General features: G+C 41.6%; 1 protein-coding gene across 2 annotated transcripts in view; it reads left to right on the forward strand.

The window, feature by feature from the left end:
• The window catches only part of Clic5 (chloride intracellular channel 5), a 153,838-nt gene that overhangs the window by 44,835 nt on the left and 90,068 nt on the right, over nucleotides 1–18,935 (forward strand). Inside the window, exon 1 of one of the 2 annotated variants that reach the window (XM_046426154.2) lies at nucleotides 8,628–9,035. The exons of the other annotated variant lie outside the window; for it this stretch is intronic. Coding sequence (XP_046282110.1) covers nucleotides 8,973–9,035 — 63 coding nt within the window. The 5' untranslated portion in view covers nucleotides 8,628–8,972. Of the gene's footprint in view, nucleotides 1–8,627; nucleotides 9,036–18,935 lie in introns of those variants that run through there. 2 annotated transcript variants of the gene reach the window in all.

Genomic DNA, 18,935 nt, shown 5'->3' on the forward strand with positions numbered 1-18,935 from the left:
ACGGTTAAAAAAGAGATAGAAAAAGATTCAAGATGTGGAAATATATTTTAATATAAAAGGTTAAAGGAAAAATAAATGTTTCTAGATGAGATAATCTCTGTGTGGTAAAGTAAAAAGTTGTAAAATGCCATTTAAAAAGATTTTGAGGAAACTAGACTTACTTTAAAAGCTTGAGAAAGGAAGAAAGAAGAAAGATATTTGCACATGGCAGATTGAGACAAAGCTTCTCAATGGAGTTAAAAAAAAAAAAAGCCTTTGGTTGAAGGGCAGCCATGTAAACTAACATTAAAGCGATTTAAACAGAATCTAAAAGCCTCGTTTAAAAGAGTGAAGCTGTAGGTGGTGAAAAAGTACATTTAAAAGTACAGTATAGATGATAATTAAAAGGCTTTAAAAGGTTAAATTAAAGGTGGTCGAGATACCTTCATGGCGGAAAAAAGATTGCTTTATTGCATCATTCGAAGCCTAGTTAATCTTAAAGGCATTACTTAAAAAAAATGGGAAGATAATAGGATAAAAGATATTTAGATAAAGAAGATTAAAAATTTAAAGTGAAAAACTTTAAAAACAGAAATACAGAAAGGTAAAAAAAAGAGAGAAGATGTAGAAAGATAAAAAAGATATAGGAAGATTAAAAAGATGTAGAAAGGCAAGAATTTTAAACCCACAAAATAGGAAACAAAAAAACTAAGGAAAAAAAGCAACTAAGGGTGAATGTACAAACCTTAGGGGAAAAAAAAAAACTGGAAGATAGAAATAAGATAAAAAATGGTTGAAAATGTCAAGTAAGGTATTTCAGATAGAAAAATGCAAAAAGCTAGACAACTATTAGATACAGACATATACTTATTAAAGCAAAAAGAGGGAATTTGAAAGGGGTATATATCCCCCAAAGATAAACTTAAAATAACGCTTTTTACTCTAAACTTTTTAAATTTGGATTCATCAGGACTTAGTGCTGCGGAAAGGCATATGTATCCAAAAAATGTACATAAGCCTAAAGTACTTTGGAAAGATATTCTAACAGGACAATGGAAAGGTCCTGACCCAGTGATTGTCTGGAGTCGGGGGTCTGTTTGTGTTTTTCCACAGGGAGAACAGCAGCCCATTTGGATTCCAGAGAGATTAACTAAAACAGTTTCTACAGATCGAAAAGAAGATGATTTGACTCAAATCCATAACAGCTGATATCCAGAACTCCAGCTTGGCCATTCTTACATCTGCGACAGTGATTAACCAGGATGCTTTTTTCAATAGCTATTTTATTATTGCATTTTTCCACATCATAAGGTTCTATTTTTATTTTTTGAGCTCATACAAACCTAGGTTAATGTTTTTCTGATCAGTTTTATTTTTTGACTGTGGAGTTTTTAAACATTGCAATGGAGCAATTTTTCCCAAGGAGCCGTCAATTGGCTTGGTGTCGTGGCATTTCTGTATCCTCCTCCCTTCTGCTAGTGATGGTCTAAAATTTGGGGGCCAATGGCTTATGCTGGACCGGTAGTCAGTGACGGGTATGATCCAATTGCAGTGGTATCAACCTAAGACAGGAGGCTGACGCCTAACGGTCAGTTTTCCGATGACGGGTAAGAACCATATGTTGAATTGGACAACCTACCAGGCATGGTCCATAAGCCACATTAACCTCACTCCCCCACTGGCACCAAGGCCAAATTTGGGGGCCAACAGAGGTGAGGCAAAGAACCTCACCCCCCCACTGGTGCATAGACCTATCCACAAGTATGGCTGTATGCTGGACCGGTAGTCAGTGACGGGTATGATTCAATTGCAGTGGTATCAACCTAAGACAGGAGGCTGACGCCTAAAGGTCAGTTTTCCGATGACGGGTAAGAACCATATGTTGAATTGGACAACCTACCAGGCACGGTCCTTAAGCCACATTGCTTGTTGTTTAATTAATCAGAAGGGGGGAGATGCTGGGAGCCATTAGCCAAGTAGGTATGACAATTTCCTTGCCAGCGTACCCCATGTTGCTGACATGTTGCAGTGACATTGAATGTAAGTGACCTTGCTCAAGGACCAAAGCAGATTAGGGTGTTCCCGGTTTTAAGATAATCTTGTTTAGGGCGTTCCCAGTTTAGGTTCCAGGTTTAAGGTTTAAGATTATTCCTGCTGGGAATAGGGCGTATCCTGCTGCCTGAGTTCCCCTTGAGTTCTCACGGGATTTAGACAGTATATTTTGGAGATAGAAGCCCAGTGGAGGTGAATTTGGGAGAGAAGGTGGATTTGGGCAGAGAACGTGGATTTCCCCAGAACGTGATTGTAGACGGCTGGTGTGAGTTCGGGAATAAAGAGTTGCTGTTTGAATCTACAAGCTGTGTGGTGGCTCGTGATTTTGTGCCCAGCCAGACTGTGGCATTTGTGCCCAGCCAGACTGTGGCATTTGTGCCCAGCCAGACTGCGGCAGTGGCTGTATATTTTTTAAATATTATTTAGGGATTTTGATCATTTTTTAAATTTACAGACAATTCACTTTTTGGTATGCAGTTCTATATGTTCTCACACATACAAAGATATATGTAACTACCAATGCAAACAGGATATACACAGTTCTAGCATTTGAAAAATCTCCTTTCTGATGCCCCTTTGCAATCAACTCCCCCCTATGCCACCCCTGACAGCCACTGATCTTCACTCTACATTTTTTTTTATTCCAGAATGTCGTATAAGTGAAGACATAAAATATGCAGCCTTGCTGGCTTCCTTCACTTAGTATTGTGCATTTGAGATTCAGCTCTTTTACACTTTATTCCTTTTTATCGCTAAGTTATATACCATTGTGGGGATGTATCACAATTTGTTTATTCATATACCCATTGAGGGACATTTGGGTTATTTCCAGTTTGGGACAATTATGAACACTATTGCTATAAACATTTACATACAGGTTTTTGTATGAACAAGAAAACACTCATTTCTAAGGTAATACCCAAGAAACCATAAATGGGTCATATGGTTAATATATATTTGGCTTCATATAAAATTTCCAAACTCCTGTCCAGAATGACTGTATGATTTTGCACTCCTACCCACAATGTAAGAGAGTTAGAATTGCTCTGTGTTCTTGTGAACACATCAGCTTGTCAGGGGTCCATATTTTAGCCATTCTAAAAAGATACATCATAGTATCTCTCCTTTGGTTTGCATATCTCTATGGGATGATGTTGAGCATATTGTCATGTGCTTATTTGCCATTGGTATGTCTTCTTTGGTAAAATGTCTATTTGGACCTTTGTCTGTTTTTCTTTTTTTTTAATTAGGTCGTTTTCTTTGAGTTGTGAAAATTCCTTTATGAATCTTGAATACAAGTCCTTTGTTTCCTCCTCTTTTCTTCTCTGGAAGAGATTGCATGTAATTGGTATTATTCTTTCTTAAATGTTTGTGGTAGAATTCATTAATGAAGACATCTGAGGACTAGAGGTTTTTTGTTACCATTGTTTAAGGGTTTCAATTATGAATTTAATATCTTTAACTGATATAAAACTATTCAATTCTTCTTGATTCAGTTTTGTTAATTTATGTCTTTCAAGATTTTGCCCATTTCATCTAAGTGGTCCTATTTATGTACCGGGAGTTGTTTCTGGTATTATTATCTGTTTGTGGAGTTTGTATCCCTTTTGTTGTTGTTGTTGTTGGTAACATAACTTCTCTCTCCCCTGGTAAAATCTACCTGGATTTATCAATTTTTTTGATCTTTTACAAAAACCAGCTTCTGGTTTCATTGCTTTCCTCAACTGTTTTACCTTTTTTTTTTTTCCAATTGAATTAATTTCTGTTCTTACACTTATTATTTTATTCCTTTTGTTGCCTTTGTACACATTTGGATATGCTTTTTCTAGATCCTCAAGGTGGAGTCTTAGTTATTGATTTGAGAACTTTTCTATGACCAAATAAGTGTTTCATGTATGAATTTCCCTCTAGGTGCTGCTGTAGCTGTATCTTATAAAATATGATATGTTGTGTGTTCATTTACATTTAGTTCAACGTAGTACTCAATTATCCTTGAGGCTTCCTTGTTGATCAATGAATTTCTTAGTGTGTTGCTTATTTCTGAACATTAAGAAAGTTTCTTCCTGTTATTAATCTATTTGATTCCATTATGGTCAGAGAATATACCTTGCATGACTTCATTTTAAATTTTTAAAAACATGTTTTGTGACCCAGAATATGTTCTATTTTGGTGAATTTTCCATGTATACTTGAAAATAGTGTAAATATTATTGTTGATTGGGTAAGATATCTCGTAATTGTTAATTATGTAAAGTTGATTGATGCTGTTATCTTGAGTCCTCTATGTTTTGATGATTTTTTGTCTGCTTGTGCTATCAATTACTAAGAGGGGAGACTAGCAATCTCTAATAGTAATTGTGTGTTTGTCTCTTCTTTTTAGTTCTATCAGCTTTTGCTTCATCTATATCGAAGTTCTGTTATTAGGTACATACATGTTTAAGGTTGCCATATCTTCTTGGTGAGTTGACTTTCTTTATTATTATGTAATATTTCTCTTTATCCCTGATACTTACCTTGTTCTGAAGTCTATTTTGGCTGATATTAACATATCCACTAATTTTATTTTGAGTAGTGTTTGCATGGCAAGTTTAGCTTTTCTATCTTTTTAATTAAATCTCCAGTTTTTAATAGATGCAATTAGATTATCTATATTTAGTATAAGTATTGATACTGGATTCAGGAAGACCATTTTACTATTAATTTTCAGTTTCTTCTCTTGTTTCCCTTTCCTGCCTTTTAGATTGTTTAAATATTTTTTTGCCATTCCACTTTAACTTTTCTCTTGGCATTTTTTCTTTACCTCTTGGTATAATTAAATAGTTGGTTTTTTAGGGGGTTAAAATAGGTAACATTTATAGTTAGTAGTTAATCCATTTCAAATGAAGCACATAAGACTTACAACTATATAAATCACTTTATGCTTGATTATTTATGTTGCAATTGTCATATTATTGAATGTATTATGTCAAAAACTCAGGCTGGGGATTTAGAATATAGCTCAGTTGGTAGAGTGTTTGCCTTACATGCACAAGGCCCTAAATTCAATCCCCAGCACCAAAAAACAAAAACAAAAACAAAACCCAAAAACAAAAAAAAACCAAGAAACCCCCAAATGATCAATATATCAAATCTCACCAGATATGTAACAATTTTTGCTTTCAACAGTCACACAAAAATATTGATATTACCTCATTTGCATATTATCCTTTCATTTAATTCTTACTAATCTCTATATGGTTCTAATTTTAGTATATGTGCTGCCAAAGTGAGCACTAAAAGTGTTTTTTCAATGTTTTTCTAATAAAGACATATCAAAATTTTGCATCAAGTTTGTGAAATAATCAGTTAAAATGAGAAATACAATGTTTTTATTGACTAACCAATTATGTTTTGACAGTAAAGGGTACAAAAAAAAAGTCTTTTATCATCTTAGACTAAAGCATAATATATATTAAAACTAGAAATAGGCACAGAATAGTTGATAGCCAATGCAGGCTTCTTTTTTTTTTTGGCAACAAAAAGTTTATAATGTCAGTGCTCTCAGTTATCTGCAGATACACAAATCGTAGGTCTTTTCTAGAAATTGTGATTAAAAGGGAATAATAGATAGCTGGAGAAGATAAAGTGAAAGTTAACTGCCAGGTTTGAGATTAAGGAAAGGAAGGTCAGACCACACATGGCTTAGATCATAGCCAAGAATATGATCTATAAAATTCCTATAAAGCATTTTTCATTTAAAAAAAAAAAAAACCCTCAAAGGCATTTTATGCTTGTAATTTTATTTTCTTCTGCTGCATTGCTATTACAAATGTTGTCCACATGCCAGCTCAGGGCAATGATTGCGCATCAGACATTGAATGCATAGCCTCCCTCTCAGCCTTGGTCCTTCCCTGGAGTATGTAGTCATTGGCTTGGAATGAACAGCTGTGAAGGTGACTGTTTATCTAAAGGCTTTGGTGATGTAAGCCTGAAACCAAAGAGAAGGGGAGCAATTAAATCTCACCTTGATTAAACTGTAGTGTACCCAAGGGTTGCAAGTGGGGCTTGGTGACACTTTCTTCAGTAATTTGCACATGGATTCCATAGGGAAACCATCTGCCATAAATGGTGGTCTGGACACTTTGTCCACTACTCTGTCAGATGTCTGACCATTCAGGAAGTTTCAGCCAAAATGCTTTTTGCTTCATGATGTCTTTTCTCCCCATCATCCTAACCATGATAAATAGTCTATCTACATGCCAACCCATATAGCCTCTCTGTGTTAGCCAGCTCTCTCCATAATTATGCAAAATATCTAAGATAGATCAACTGAAAAAGAGGAGAAATTTATTTTGGCTTATAGTTTTGGAGGTTTTAGCCCATGGTCTCTGTTCCTTTGGGCCTGTGGCAGCACAGTTCATCCTGGTGGGAGCTCCAGGTAGAGGAGGCTCACAAAAAGAGAGAGAAGAAAGGCAGGGCCCCATGATCCCCTCTGAGGGCAGCCTCCAGTGATCTAACTTCTTTCTCCCACTAGACTCCACCTCTTAAAGGTTCTCCCACTTCCCAATAGTGTCAAGATCTAGGGACGAAACCTTTAACACATTTGTCCTTTGGAGGACATTTCAGATCCATAGCACCCTCCATCTGCCCTATCATGTGGCAGCCTTGGTTTTCCTTTTGTGTGAATATTATTCTGAAATGGATTTTAATCTCCATTAAGATCAGGCCTAGCCAGGCTCGGTGATGCATGCCTATAATCCCAGCGGCTCTAGAGGCTGAGGCAGTAGGATGTCAAGTTCAAAGCAAGCCTCAGCCAAAGCAAGCAACTCGGTGAGACCCTGTCTCTAAATAAACTACAAAATAGGGCTGGGGATGTGGCTTAGTAGCCGAGTGCCCCTGAGTTCAATCCCTGGTACCAAAAAATAAAAAAAGTTTTTAAAAAAACCAGGCCTATGTTTTGTTTCCCTCAAGTGACCTACACATATGTACTATGTTTGAGAGAAGCAGTTGATAGAGTATTTGAGAGCTGAGGTTGTCTGCCTTTGGATTCTGACTTTGCCGTTTCCCAGCTGAATGGCTAGGGGCAAGTTACTTAAATACTCCATGCCTCAGTTTCCCCTCTTGTCAAATCAGGCAAATAACACTCTTTGTAAAGATTAAATAAGTAAAGACATGTAAAGTGCTCAGCATATTTCTCTGACACAAAGTAAATATTATTACTTGTTTTTCTTGTTAAGCAATTAGTGTTTTTATCATAAAGAGAGAAACTGTGAAACACTATATATTTATAAGTAAGGCAAGACAGAACGCAAATGAAATTAACTGAAGAGAAGGCAAAGAAAATAAAAAGAAGTTGACCAGACTCCGGGTGCAAAGGCTTAGCAACTATTTTTAAAAGAAACAAAGGGTAGGAATGTATATTGGTACAATTACTTTAGAAAACCATACCCAAGTGTTTATCAAGAACATTTTCACACTCTATGAGTCAGCAATCCCACTTATAAGTATATTTACAAGAGAAAAGCATCCACAGATCCAATGAAAGGATATTTGATAGGTAGAATGCTCACAGCACAAGTATCCATGGTATTCATTAACTGGAAACTATGCAAATATTCATTAATAGAAGAATGGATGAATAAGTTTGCAGCAGTAAAAAATGAATGATCTACAACTACACACAGCACAATGGATAAATCTCACCAATGTAACAACGAACAAAAGAAGCCAGCACCAAGATTCCAGGCAAAAGTACCCCAGCTGATGAGAAATAGAGAGGAGAGAGGAATTTCTGGAGTGTAGTTAATCTTACATTTCTTCATCTGGTGCTGGTTACATGGGTGGGTTCAGATTGTAAAAATTCATTAAAATGTACACCTATAATATGTGCATTTTCCCAGTGTGTGTAGTACTTCACACACACACAGAGAGAGAGAGACAGAGAGAGAGAGAGAGAGAGAGAGAGAGAGAGAGAGAGAGAGAGAGAATAGAAATGGAATAAGGATAGAAAAGGCAGGGAGGAAAAGAAGAGAAGAGAAAGGAAGGGGGTGGGGGGTGGGGGGAGGAATGTAAAGGGGAAGGACAAAAATAATCCAGAACTTGGAAAGACATGGATCCCTGGCTCTGGTCGCCCCTGCGGCAGCACCTGACCCGGTTGGCTCACCCCTCTGCCTTACATGCCACTCCTGCCCTGCAGTGTATCTGCTCAGCCCGAGGATGAGGATGGCAAATGACCTGTATTAGGGGTCTTTTCTTCTCTTCTTCGTTCCCCCACTTCTCCTCCCTGCCCTAAGCCTTTCTAGGAAGAACTTTCCAAGTGGGTAGTTCAGGTAGTGGAGCAACTTGAAGGAGCTATGCTAAATGAAAAACATAAGACTCCCCTCCCCTCCCTTCCTTTCCCCTTCTGCTAACCTTTTTTTTTCTTCCTCTTCTCCCCCATTCCCTCTCCTTCCCTTCTTTATCCTCCCCGGGACATCCTCCTGTGGCGGAGCTCCTTCAGTGGCTCTCAACGCTCGGGGTCGTGGGGCGGTGCCGGAGCTCCCAAGGTGTCCCCCCCCACACCCAGTCCCCGCCCGTACTGACCCCGCCCCCCAGCCTCTGGCTATTTTGGGCGTGTTGGCCGCAGCGGCGGGATAGCTGACAGTCGCTGATCCTGTGACACCTCCCGGCAGCCCCGCACTTGTTGCTCCCAGGACCTGTTGTCACCCCTTAACCTGCCTTTCCCCTCAGCTCTCTGCCCCCTGCTGGATTCAGCCCTTTTCATGTGATCACCTAGGACACAGATCTCTCGACACCGACTGCCTCAGCTAGGGAAATAGATGGTTTAAAAAAAAAAAAAAATTCTAAGCACCGCTCTGAAAAGAGGCCCGGCTGGGCAGGAGCAGAAGCGGCGGAGCTTTGGCCCCGGAGCTGCAGAGGTGGCGCCTCTCCGGCTCGGGACGGTGGCCCCAGGCGCCGACGGCATGGCAGACTCGGCCACAGCTAACGGGGACGACAGGGACCCCGAGATCGAGCTCTTCGTGAAGGTAGGTCTCCGTCCGTGCTCCCGCAGCACCTGCAGCGCCTCCAGCCGGGCTCCTACTGGCGCAGGCTCACGTGCCAGGGCGCGGATCGCGCTAGGACTCTGTACCCTCCCTAGGGAAGGCAGTCCGGGGCCCTTGAGGTCCCCTGGATGACCTATCTGCAGGTCAGCGCCTCGCTTCGGGGGGCTCCAGGGCGGAATGGAGTGAGGGGCAACGTGGCAGGTGGTTGTCTTCTTGGAGAGGTGTCCCGCAGTTTGTCAAACCTGCTGCAGGATCCGCGGTCATCACTGCCAGTCCCGTCCTCCCCAGTGGGATTTTGACTGGTCTTGAAGGACATCTGCAGGTGTAGGGACATGGCAGGAACCTGGCTGAACCCACCCACAACCCTTTCTTCTACAAGAGAGAGGAGGAGGGAAGAGAGAGAGAAGGAAGTATTATTGATAGAATATTTGATATAATGTTGGTGACATTTTGGCAAAGCAAAAATAACATTTCTTCAAATCCTCTTCCTCGCTTTACTCAGAGCCACCAAAATCAAAACGAAGGAAATGAAGGTGATTTCTTGGTTTGTGACTTAGAGAGCAGAAAATGAACACCCCATTCCCTGAAGTTATTATTACTGTCATAATCAGTATTATATAGGGGACTCGGGAAACGCTAAGCGTTTGGTGAGGGGAAACCTCGCGGTCAGACTGGGATAAAGGAGCGCAGTGCAAAATTAAATTAAGCCGCCTTGCTCCTTGGACAGTAGCAGTTCAGGTCAAAGCTGCTGTACTTCATTTGCAACCTGTAGGAGGAAGGAAGGAGGCTGAGGCAGCCAGCGTTTCCCCGTGCCCCGATGCAATGAGAAAGAAACATTTGATCAGCCCTCAGTGCCGACACTGCAGAAGCCTGGAAACCTGAGGCCGAAGGAGAGTGGCCTCCAGGGCCAGCAGAAAGAGTCCTCAGGACTTGGGGGAGGGGAGTCTCCAAGTTGCGAGCGCAGAGACCTTTCACAGTGGGGGATAAACTTTCTGAATGCAAAGTTTCTCCGGAAATATTCCGATAGCTGAGCAGAGGAGTCCTTGGTGCTGGGGGAGGATTATGGGGCGGTTATTTCCCCCAAATGGTTCTCCTTTGCAAGCCGGTTAAATAGGATTTTGTTTGCAGAAAGTTTCAGGTGGATGTAAACCTGATAACAATCATTTGGTCTCTGCTACCTTTGTAATCCAAAAATGTATTCATATGACCAGTTGTGATTTATTGCATGCTTGCGAAGTGATCTGTCTCTGATATCCCAGTCTATTACAAAAGTTTCCCCTGCTGGGTTTTAAACTGTTTATGTTTCTTTTTCAAAATTACACCTCTCATTTAGTGACACTTGCTTTCCTCAGCCTAGTCTCTTCCCAGGATGCCCTCCTTTGATTTCTAGATCCCCTCTAGGCAGGATTTCCAACCTGGCAGAGCCAGGTATGAAAGAGGTCACATCCCCTCCCAGGCTGGCAGTGTTGAGCCATGGGAGTGGTAAGGGGGCACCCTGAACCCCAGAGTTCAGGCTTGCAGCCCAGAGGATGAATAGGCAGAGCTTTCACAAAGCGATGAGTCTTGCTGCTCTCCTTAAGAAAGCTATTCTAGGACTTACTCAGATTCCCTGGGAGGAGGTAGCTTCAAGGTGTCAAGTTCCTGAGAGATATTTGAAACACAAATTGGTTCTTTAGAGGCAAAGAAGCCCTTTGCCCTACTGCTCCTTGTGGAGACCGATCCTACCTGCACCTTTGGAATTTCATGTTGGCAGCTTTGGAGATTTATATGAAAAGCTCACTTTTCAGATCCCAGTGCCCACTCAAAGAATTCTAAAATGTTTGTGTTGTCATTCCACCCCCCCCCCCCCCCCGCCCCAAAGGAAAGTAATCCACAAGAGTCAAGCAGATCCTTCATGGCCACTCCAAGACCAGAATGCTGGAGGGAACAAAAAAAAAATTAGATAGAAAAGCTGTTTTGATCCTGTCCTCCCCACCCTTTTTCTTTTCTTTCTTTCTTTTTTTCTGACTTCTGTTTAGTGTTACCACTTACAGGGTCAAGTAGAAGCTGGAAATATTGTGAACTAAAGTTGCTGTCCAGGCCTTGGACTGTGTTATTTTAGGGAAGCAATATCCTGATTTGAGAATCGGACTTTTCCCAAGTTTGAAGTCTCTGGAAGCTGTAAGATGCCCATTAAAAGAAAGCCTTTCTTGCAGATGGTGTCAGGTAACCAAAGTGCTTTCTGCAGGTCAGGGCCTGTGGGTTTCTATGAAGTCTCCCAGGCACAGCAGGCTCCACCCACAGGTGTGGTGTTGGTCATTTTCAATACTCTCTTAAAGGATCCCCAACTCAGCCCACCTGCTGGGTCCACCATTCTAAATCAAGATGAGCTTGATTTAGAATCAAAAAGCTCATGCAGTGAGCTTCAGGGACATGTGATCCTCTCCCCTATCAGTTGGTAGTCATTATCTGTTACTAATACTGATAATAGTATTAATGATAATAATAACAGCAAACAGCAGCATTTTAGGACTTGTGCAGCAAGTTTATATATCTTATCTCATTTGATCCTCAACATTCTCATCTATGAGGATTGATTTGCTGATGTGAAAAAATGAAGCAAGCTCATAAACCTGACTCACAGGGAGCTTGTGAGGCTTGGTGTTGTCAGAGCATTTGGTGAGCTGCAGTTTGCTCTCTATGTAACAGTCCACGGAAATAAGAATGAGGATCAGTCCCATTTTATACAACACAACACACTAGCTCAGAGAGGGTGTGTGAAATGTCCAGAGATAGACAGCAAACAGCATTAAGATTCAGTCCTTAAACGTAGCAGTTCAGAATCTAAACTTCCTGTTCTTTTCCAAACGCCAGTATGTCAGTCCTTGCACCTTATTTTGACAAGTTCAGCTTTTAAGTGTCATCCATGAAGATGATGATTTATAATTTGCTAATCTGTCCTAATGTGTTTACAAAATTCTGTCAAGGAAACTGCCATGCTCTCTAAATTCCAATGAACATTCCAACTGGGATTTAAAGAGATAGTTTCCTTACTTCTTTAGTTTCTTGATTTATATTGAAGAAGGTTAGATCAGATACACTCCGATTCTGTGGGTAGGGCAAAGATCTGGAGACATAGGATCTGAGTACAAGTTTTATCTCTGCCTCTAATTAGCTAAATAACTCTAAACAAATTATTTAACTTTCATGAGCCTTTACAGCAACCCCCCCTACTCCTTAAAACAAGAGATGGTTATAGATAAGGTGAGCAGATAACTCATTGTCCAAACCAAAACAGTTTGGAAGCAAAAGAAATAATTGGTCTGGGACAACACATATAACCCAGGATTATTTGGGGGTAAATCAGGATGTATCATCACTATGGTTAGGAAAATACAGTCACCAAGGATTTGTTGTGAGATTCTAAGATAACATATAAGTACATAAGTTGAATATTGCTATAAACACCTTGACTGCAGTCGTGATGCAAGTAAGGTGGCAGGTGGAACTGTTCTCGGTCTGCAGATCCCTGATTTGCCTTGGGGAACAAAGCCCTGGCTCTTTCCTTACTCACAGGGATGGGAAATCAATGAGATCATATGAAGCTTGGACTTTGATCAGAAAGAGAAGGCAACAGATTAGGGACTGCATAATGGCACAAGGGTGGTTTATTGCAAGATAAAACGAGCAAGGAAGTAAAAGCAAAACAGAAAGCAATTTGGGAAGACAAACACAGGATGTGCTGAGTATGTTAGATCAAGGTATTGCCTCCACCACTTTCAGTCGAATCCCTAGACCCCAGACGCAGAAAGCCACTGAAGCAATGTGACCATGGTGAACAGATTCCCTACAAACCTCTCCTGGGGCCAGGAACCTGGATTTCAACAAAAGCCAGTGACTCTCAACCTTGACTACTTATTCATATTATTTAGGGGATTTTAAAACTCTTGATGCCAGGCTGTTCCCCTGGCCAATTACATGGGCGTTTCTGTGGGTGGGGCCCAGAATTAGATTTTCACCTCCACCCCTGGGTGACTCTAGTCTGCAGCTTGGTGGAGAGCCTCTAAGGCATCATGAGAGGTGGGGCTGATGGCAGGCAGCTTCTGCCACAACTGAAGTTGGTGGCCTTGCTGGTGCAGATTAATGTTCAAAACTTCTAACGGCTTCAGGGCATCATGGTCAGGAGTGTTGATAGCTCAACCCAGTTGGTGCTCAGTTAACAAATGCTGACGGACCAGTAAGCCCTATCCACAGAACTCTAGAACAATCAGTGCATGGGGTCGGTCTAGTCAAATAATCATCTGTTCAGTGTGGGGGAAATAAAAACAAGTCCTTCTGATTGTCTGATGGAAATGACTAGTATTTTCCTTTACCAAGTGACTCCAAAGCCCTGACAGTGGTATGGGGTGCAAGTCAAACATGGGTCCCCGTGATGTGGTCATCTGATTTCCAGAACAGACAGGATCAAATTTTGTCATGTTCCCTCTGTATGCCCAAGCTGTTCTGTCTGCCTGGTCACCTTGGGAAGCTCACCTAAGCATGAGCTCATACAGTTTTTAATGCTTCCTCCATCCCACTAAGCAACTGTGTTTTTCTTTCCCACCATCTCCAGGTTTTGACTTGCAGTTAATGACCCAACACACAAATCTACCTGCCCTGCTATGTCACTGAGTGCTTCCTTTCCAGTAATACATCCACAGAGTACTAGTGTCCAAGGTCAAAGATGCTCACTCAGGTGCTGTGGCAGGGTGTGGGAGTGGCTGTATGTCTGCAGTGGTGCCAGCTCCTGCCTCCCTGCTGAGCTGTGTGTCTCTCTGGGTATTCTTTGGCTCTCTCCAATCAGGGCAAAGAGTGTCAGTTTAGATAATCAGGTCAAAACTCTTCATTCATTCTTGGTTTCCTTTGACTTACCAAGTGTTGGTCCTATGCTAGCATTATAAGAGTGTGACATTGGGTGTTAAGCTGTGGCTTATCAGTTGTGTGAGCTGCTACAGACTGACATCTCTGGGCCAGTTTCCTAGCAGTGCAATGCTAATAACAGTAGTACATATCTCTTGGGGCTAGTTTGAGCATAGAATGAGCTGCATATGAATCTAGGGTATATGAAGGGCTCTTCTATAGCCCCATGTATCCTAATCAGTGAAAGCAAAGTCCTTGGATTTCCCTCCCTTGATGTGTAGAAGCAGTCAGAGCTTAGGCCCACCTGATCCTGTCTCACTGCTGAAATCAGAATGCAGACCAAGGGTAGCTAGGGCACAGGTTAGCCATCACTGGCTCTGATTGCCTCAGACTGAGCTGGAGGGTAGCAGAGGCAACTGTCAGAACTAATGCAGTTGGTGTGACCACAGGGCCAATGCAGGTGTGACCACAGTGCCAGTGCAGATCCCGACCCATCATTGGATTCTGGAACTTGATTCCTCCCGTCATTTACTCCTTTATCTAAGGAAGCTTTCTCATAGCTGTGTCCTCTAGGGATATCAGTTCCTTTTTTTTTTTTTTTTTTTTTTTTTTTTGTCACTGGGCACTGGGGGAGACTTCCCAGGCTCACCTGAGAACTGCCAATAACTTCGGTGAGAAAGAAGATTCTGGAGTCTAGGGGTTTCTTTGCAGGTCTTCCCACTGCCTCACCAACAACTTCCCAGCTTACATATGCACAGGGGCTTTCAGAGAAAATAGACTACCCATGAGCTTCCTGAAGACTTGGGTCTGTAGCAGGGCTCTCTCCATTCAGACATCCTGAGGGGTCTGCTCTATTTATCAGAGAAATTTCTTTTCTTCTTTTTAGTTATACACGACAGTAGAATATAATTTGACTTATTTATATAAACATGGAGTATAACTTATTCTAATTAGGCTCCCAGTCTTTTTTTTTTTTTTTTTCTTTTTGGTACTGGAAATTGAACCCAGGGGTGCTTAACCACTGAGCCATGTCCCCAGCCCTTTTTTGGATTTTATTTAGAGACAGAGTCTCTTTGGGTTGTCTAGGACCTCGCTAAATTGCTGAGGCTGGCTTTGAACTCGAGATCCTTCTGCGTTAACCTCCCTAGCTGGTGGAATTATAGGTGTGTGCCACCTGGCCCAGCTAGTGTGGTTGTACATGTAGAGATTCACTCTGGTGTATTCATATGTGAACAGAGGAAAGTTCTGTCAGAATCATTCCACTGTCTTTCCTATTCTTCTCCCCACGCCCTTCCCTTCATTCCCCATTGTCTAATCTGCTGAAATTCTATCCCCTCACCCTTCATGATGTGTTAGCAACCACATATCACAGAGAACACTCAGCCTTTGGTTTGGGGGCATTGGCTTATTTCATTTAGCATGATAGTCTCTAGGTCCATCGATTTACCAGCAAATGTCATTCTTCATTATGGCTGAGTAATATTCTATTGTGCATAAACCACATCTTCTCTATCCATTCATCTGTTTAAGAACACCTAGATTGGTTCCATAGCTTAGCTACTATGAACTGAGCTGCTATAAACATTGATGTGGCCACAACAGTATAGTATGCTGATTTTAAGTCCTCTGGGTATATACCAAGGAGTGGGATAACTGGGTCAAATGGTGGTTCCCTTCCAAGTTTTCTGAGGAATCTCCACATACTGCTTACCAGAATCATTGCACCAATTTGCAATCCCACCAGCAATGTATGAGTGTGCCTTTTCCCCCACATCCTCGCCAACCTTTATTATTACTTGTATTCTTGATAATTGCCATTCTGATAGGAGTGAGATGAAATCTCAGTGTGGTATCGGAGATATTTCTTTGCCAGCCACCTGAGTGACCATCTACTTTGGAAACTTACATTTTCCTTTAGGGAGTATCTGAGTTCTGAAATGTAAAATTCACTAAGGGTAAATGAAACAGTCTGCTGTCAGAACTGAAATGAATCTTTCCCACTAAAAAGAAATGGAGTTGTCAACCTCTGAAAAAACCCTCTAGCTCTGCTGACATGGGAAGATTTTTTTTTTTTTTTTGAGACAGAGTCTCATTAAATTGCTGAGGGTCTGGCCAAATTGCCTAGGCTGGCCTTGAACTTGCAATCCTCTTGCCTCAGCCTCCTGAGTCACTGGGATTATAGTTATGTACCACTGTGCCCAACTGGCACAGGAAGATTCTTTGAATCATATTTTTTGTAGCACTGATAATACACAATGGAGACATGATTCTCAGTTTTCAAAGCATGAAAAAGACAGTAAATCTTTACATGCCCAGGCCCTGCCCCCCAAGAGATTGAGATTTAAGAGGTTGGGGTCAGGCTAGGGCAACTGTATCCTTATAAAGCTATAGGAGGTCACTCTGAGATTTGTCAAAGACTGAAAACCAGTGGTCAGACCCTGGGTAAAAAAGATTGCGTTAGGCAGTGTGGCATCAAAGGGGCAAGAGGAGCTCCAGGCCCCACTTGAAGCGTGTATTTCACAGGATGGAGGAGGTTGAGGCAAACAGGCAAACAGGCTTACAGACTCTCCTCAGACAAACCAGGAAAGGAAGGAAAGGAATGCTTTTGACCCTCTCTCTCTATCTGCTCTTCTTCCCTTGAAATTGTTTTTCTTTTCTTTTTTTTTTTAAATAATGTAGGAGTGACAAACAATTTAAAAGCTATGCAGAAAAGAGATACTAAAAAGATAAAGAAATTAGGGAGTTAGGAGTTAGAGGATTGAAGACAATCAATTGGCCAATTAGCAAAAAAATGTTTATGAGGCATTCACTCTGTGTCAGGCTCCCAGGGAGCCACAGATCAAAGGAAGATGGGGTCTCGGCTGTCCTGATGGCGGGTGGAGTAGAAGAGTAAAATTACAAATGGATATTAGTGCCAGTGTTAGGGTACAAAATGAGGGGTACAGATGAAGGGACAGTGTGGTCCAACTCAGGTCTTTAGGCCTAATAGATGCAGACCTGAGTTGTGCCTTTAGAATGATCAGTATCCATAGAGGTGGCTAAGACTAGAAAACCACCTTGGGTCCGGCAAAGATATAGGGGTAAAGAAGTTCAGACAAATTTGGCTAGAGGAAGTGGTATATTCAAGGGAGCCATTGGAAATAAGCCACAAATCAAAACAAAACAAAACAAAACAAACAAACAAAAAAAAAACCAGGGGGCCATCTTGAATGGCTGGTAGGAGACTTCTGCTCCCTCACTGGGGAGTAAAGGGAAGAGCTAAAGAGAGGAGCAGAATGATGTGTTCCATGTTTAAAAGGTTCACATGCTGGGTTGCATGATGTAATGGGAAGACCTGGGTTCCAGATCCTGCTCTGTCACATGCTAGCTTGGGGAATTTAAGTTTCCTCTCTTATGAAATGGAATCATAAAATTGTGGAATTTCTGATTTAGGCAAACCTGTAGACATCATTTCGTCTGACCCCCTCTGATGAGATCAATTCACAATCTGTCATTTTGGGATACATGCTGGATAGAACGAAGGGAGTGAGCTCAGCTGCTGCTGTAGTGGCCACGGTCACCATGACCATTAGAATTCAGAGAGCCTCAAGGAAGAGGTCCTTGAGGAGGATACTGCAATGATCCTATCAGCAGTTCACTGTGACGCCAAATAGGTTTGAGAGGCAGAATGTGCTTTGGAAGAGTCAATACAACATTAGGTACATACCTTGGAAGAGGCCTGTGCAATTTATGAAGGACACCAAAATTTAAGGTTCCGTGGTTTTGTGGTAAAATCACTTCTGGAGAGTCTAGTTTCCACACGTGGAATGGTGATACCATTGGTGGGCTTGACCATCATTGTCTAAGATAAATGGATTGAGTGTAGCTCAACTAAACTAACTGCACTCTAAGATTCCTTTATTATAAAATCTGATGAATTTATAATAAAAATAGGACTGTGAGAAAGAGATTTCTTGATCATGAAAATAATCTATTTTAGAACTGCTATGTTGGAAGCGTGGGCAGTTCCAATCAGGTGCAGGTATTCATTAGAGTACTGGAACATCAGAACTGGGAATGAGGATTGTCAGGACAGGAGATGTGGACTTGAACTTCTGTTTAGAGCTACAGTTGAAGAAATAGGTCCCAGAGGATGGAACATGGAGAAGGAGTAAAGAAAAAGGTCTTGTGCTTTAGTTTCCAATAAATGTCCTCCTGATACCAGCAGCTCAGAGATTAGGCTTCAACCTCTGAATTTGGGGGAAATACATTCAGACCACAGCAGATTGGATCACGAGGCATTTCTGACAGCCAGCTGAGCAATTTGGACTTTTATTTATAATATAGAAGATTGCCTATGTCCCTACCTGCCTGTGGAGCAATTACATTTTGAAAGAGGAAAGTGCTTGCTGGTCTAAATATGGCATTCCTGCCTGCTGCATCTGAGAAGGCAAATTTTGAAGTGGGAGGTCTTCACATCATGCTGTGGTCCCCCATAGTCTGTGGCATGGAGAAGTTTGGTGCTGCTGGGTGACCCTGCACCCTGTATCAACCATGGTGGACCTTAAGGTGAATTTTTTCTTTTTCTTTTTTTTTTTTTTAACTTCTGTTTATCATTCATCTATGTGAGTGGAAACAGCAGGAGAGGTGAAGGGGGTGGGGAGTGCAGTGAATGGAGTCCAGCTGAGAGCCCATTACCTAGAATAAAGAGCAAGGGAAAACCTTGTCCCAGTTACTTTCTCTTAAGAGAGGTTGTCATGGCAACAGATAGAAGTTTCTTGATTCAGCCCAAGGCTTCTCTCCCCAGGACGCACACCTCTATTTCCTAAAGCTGACAGTGAGCAAAGGTACAGCAAACACAGCAGGTGAAGGGGTAGGGTCTCCCTGCCTTTGATTCATTTTCATGTTTGGGTCCTGTGGCTTTGTACCGTCATAGCATAAACTCTAGGACTCACAGTGTCTTTGGGATTTGCCTCAGAAACTAAAAAAGCCATATGATTGTGGCCCCTCATTATAAATGCCTCA

Source organism: Marmota monax, unplaced genomic scaffold (assembly GCF_021218885.2).
Source record: "Marmota monax isolate L192 unplaced genomic scaffold, Marmota_monax_Labrador192_F-V1.1 WCK01_AAM20220418_F8-fsc00187, whole genome shotgun sequence".
NCBI lineage: Eukaryota > Metazoa > Chordata > Mammalia > Rodentia > Sciuridae > Marmota > Marmota monax.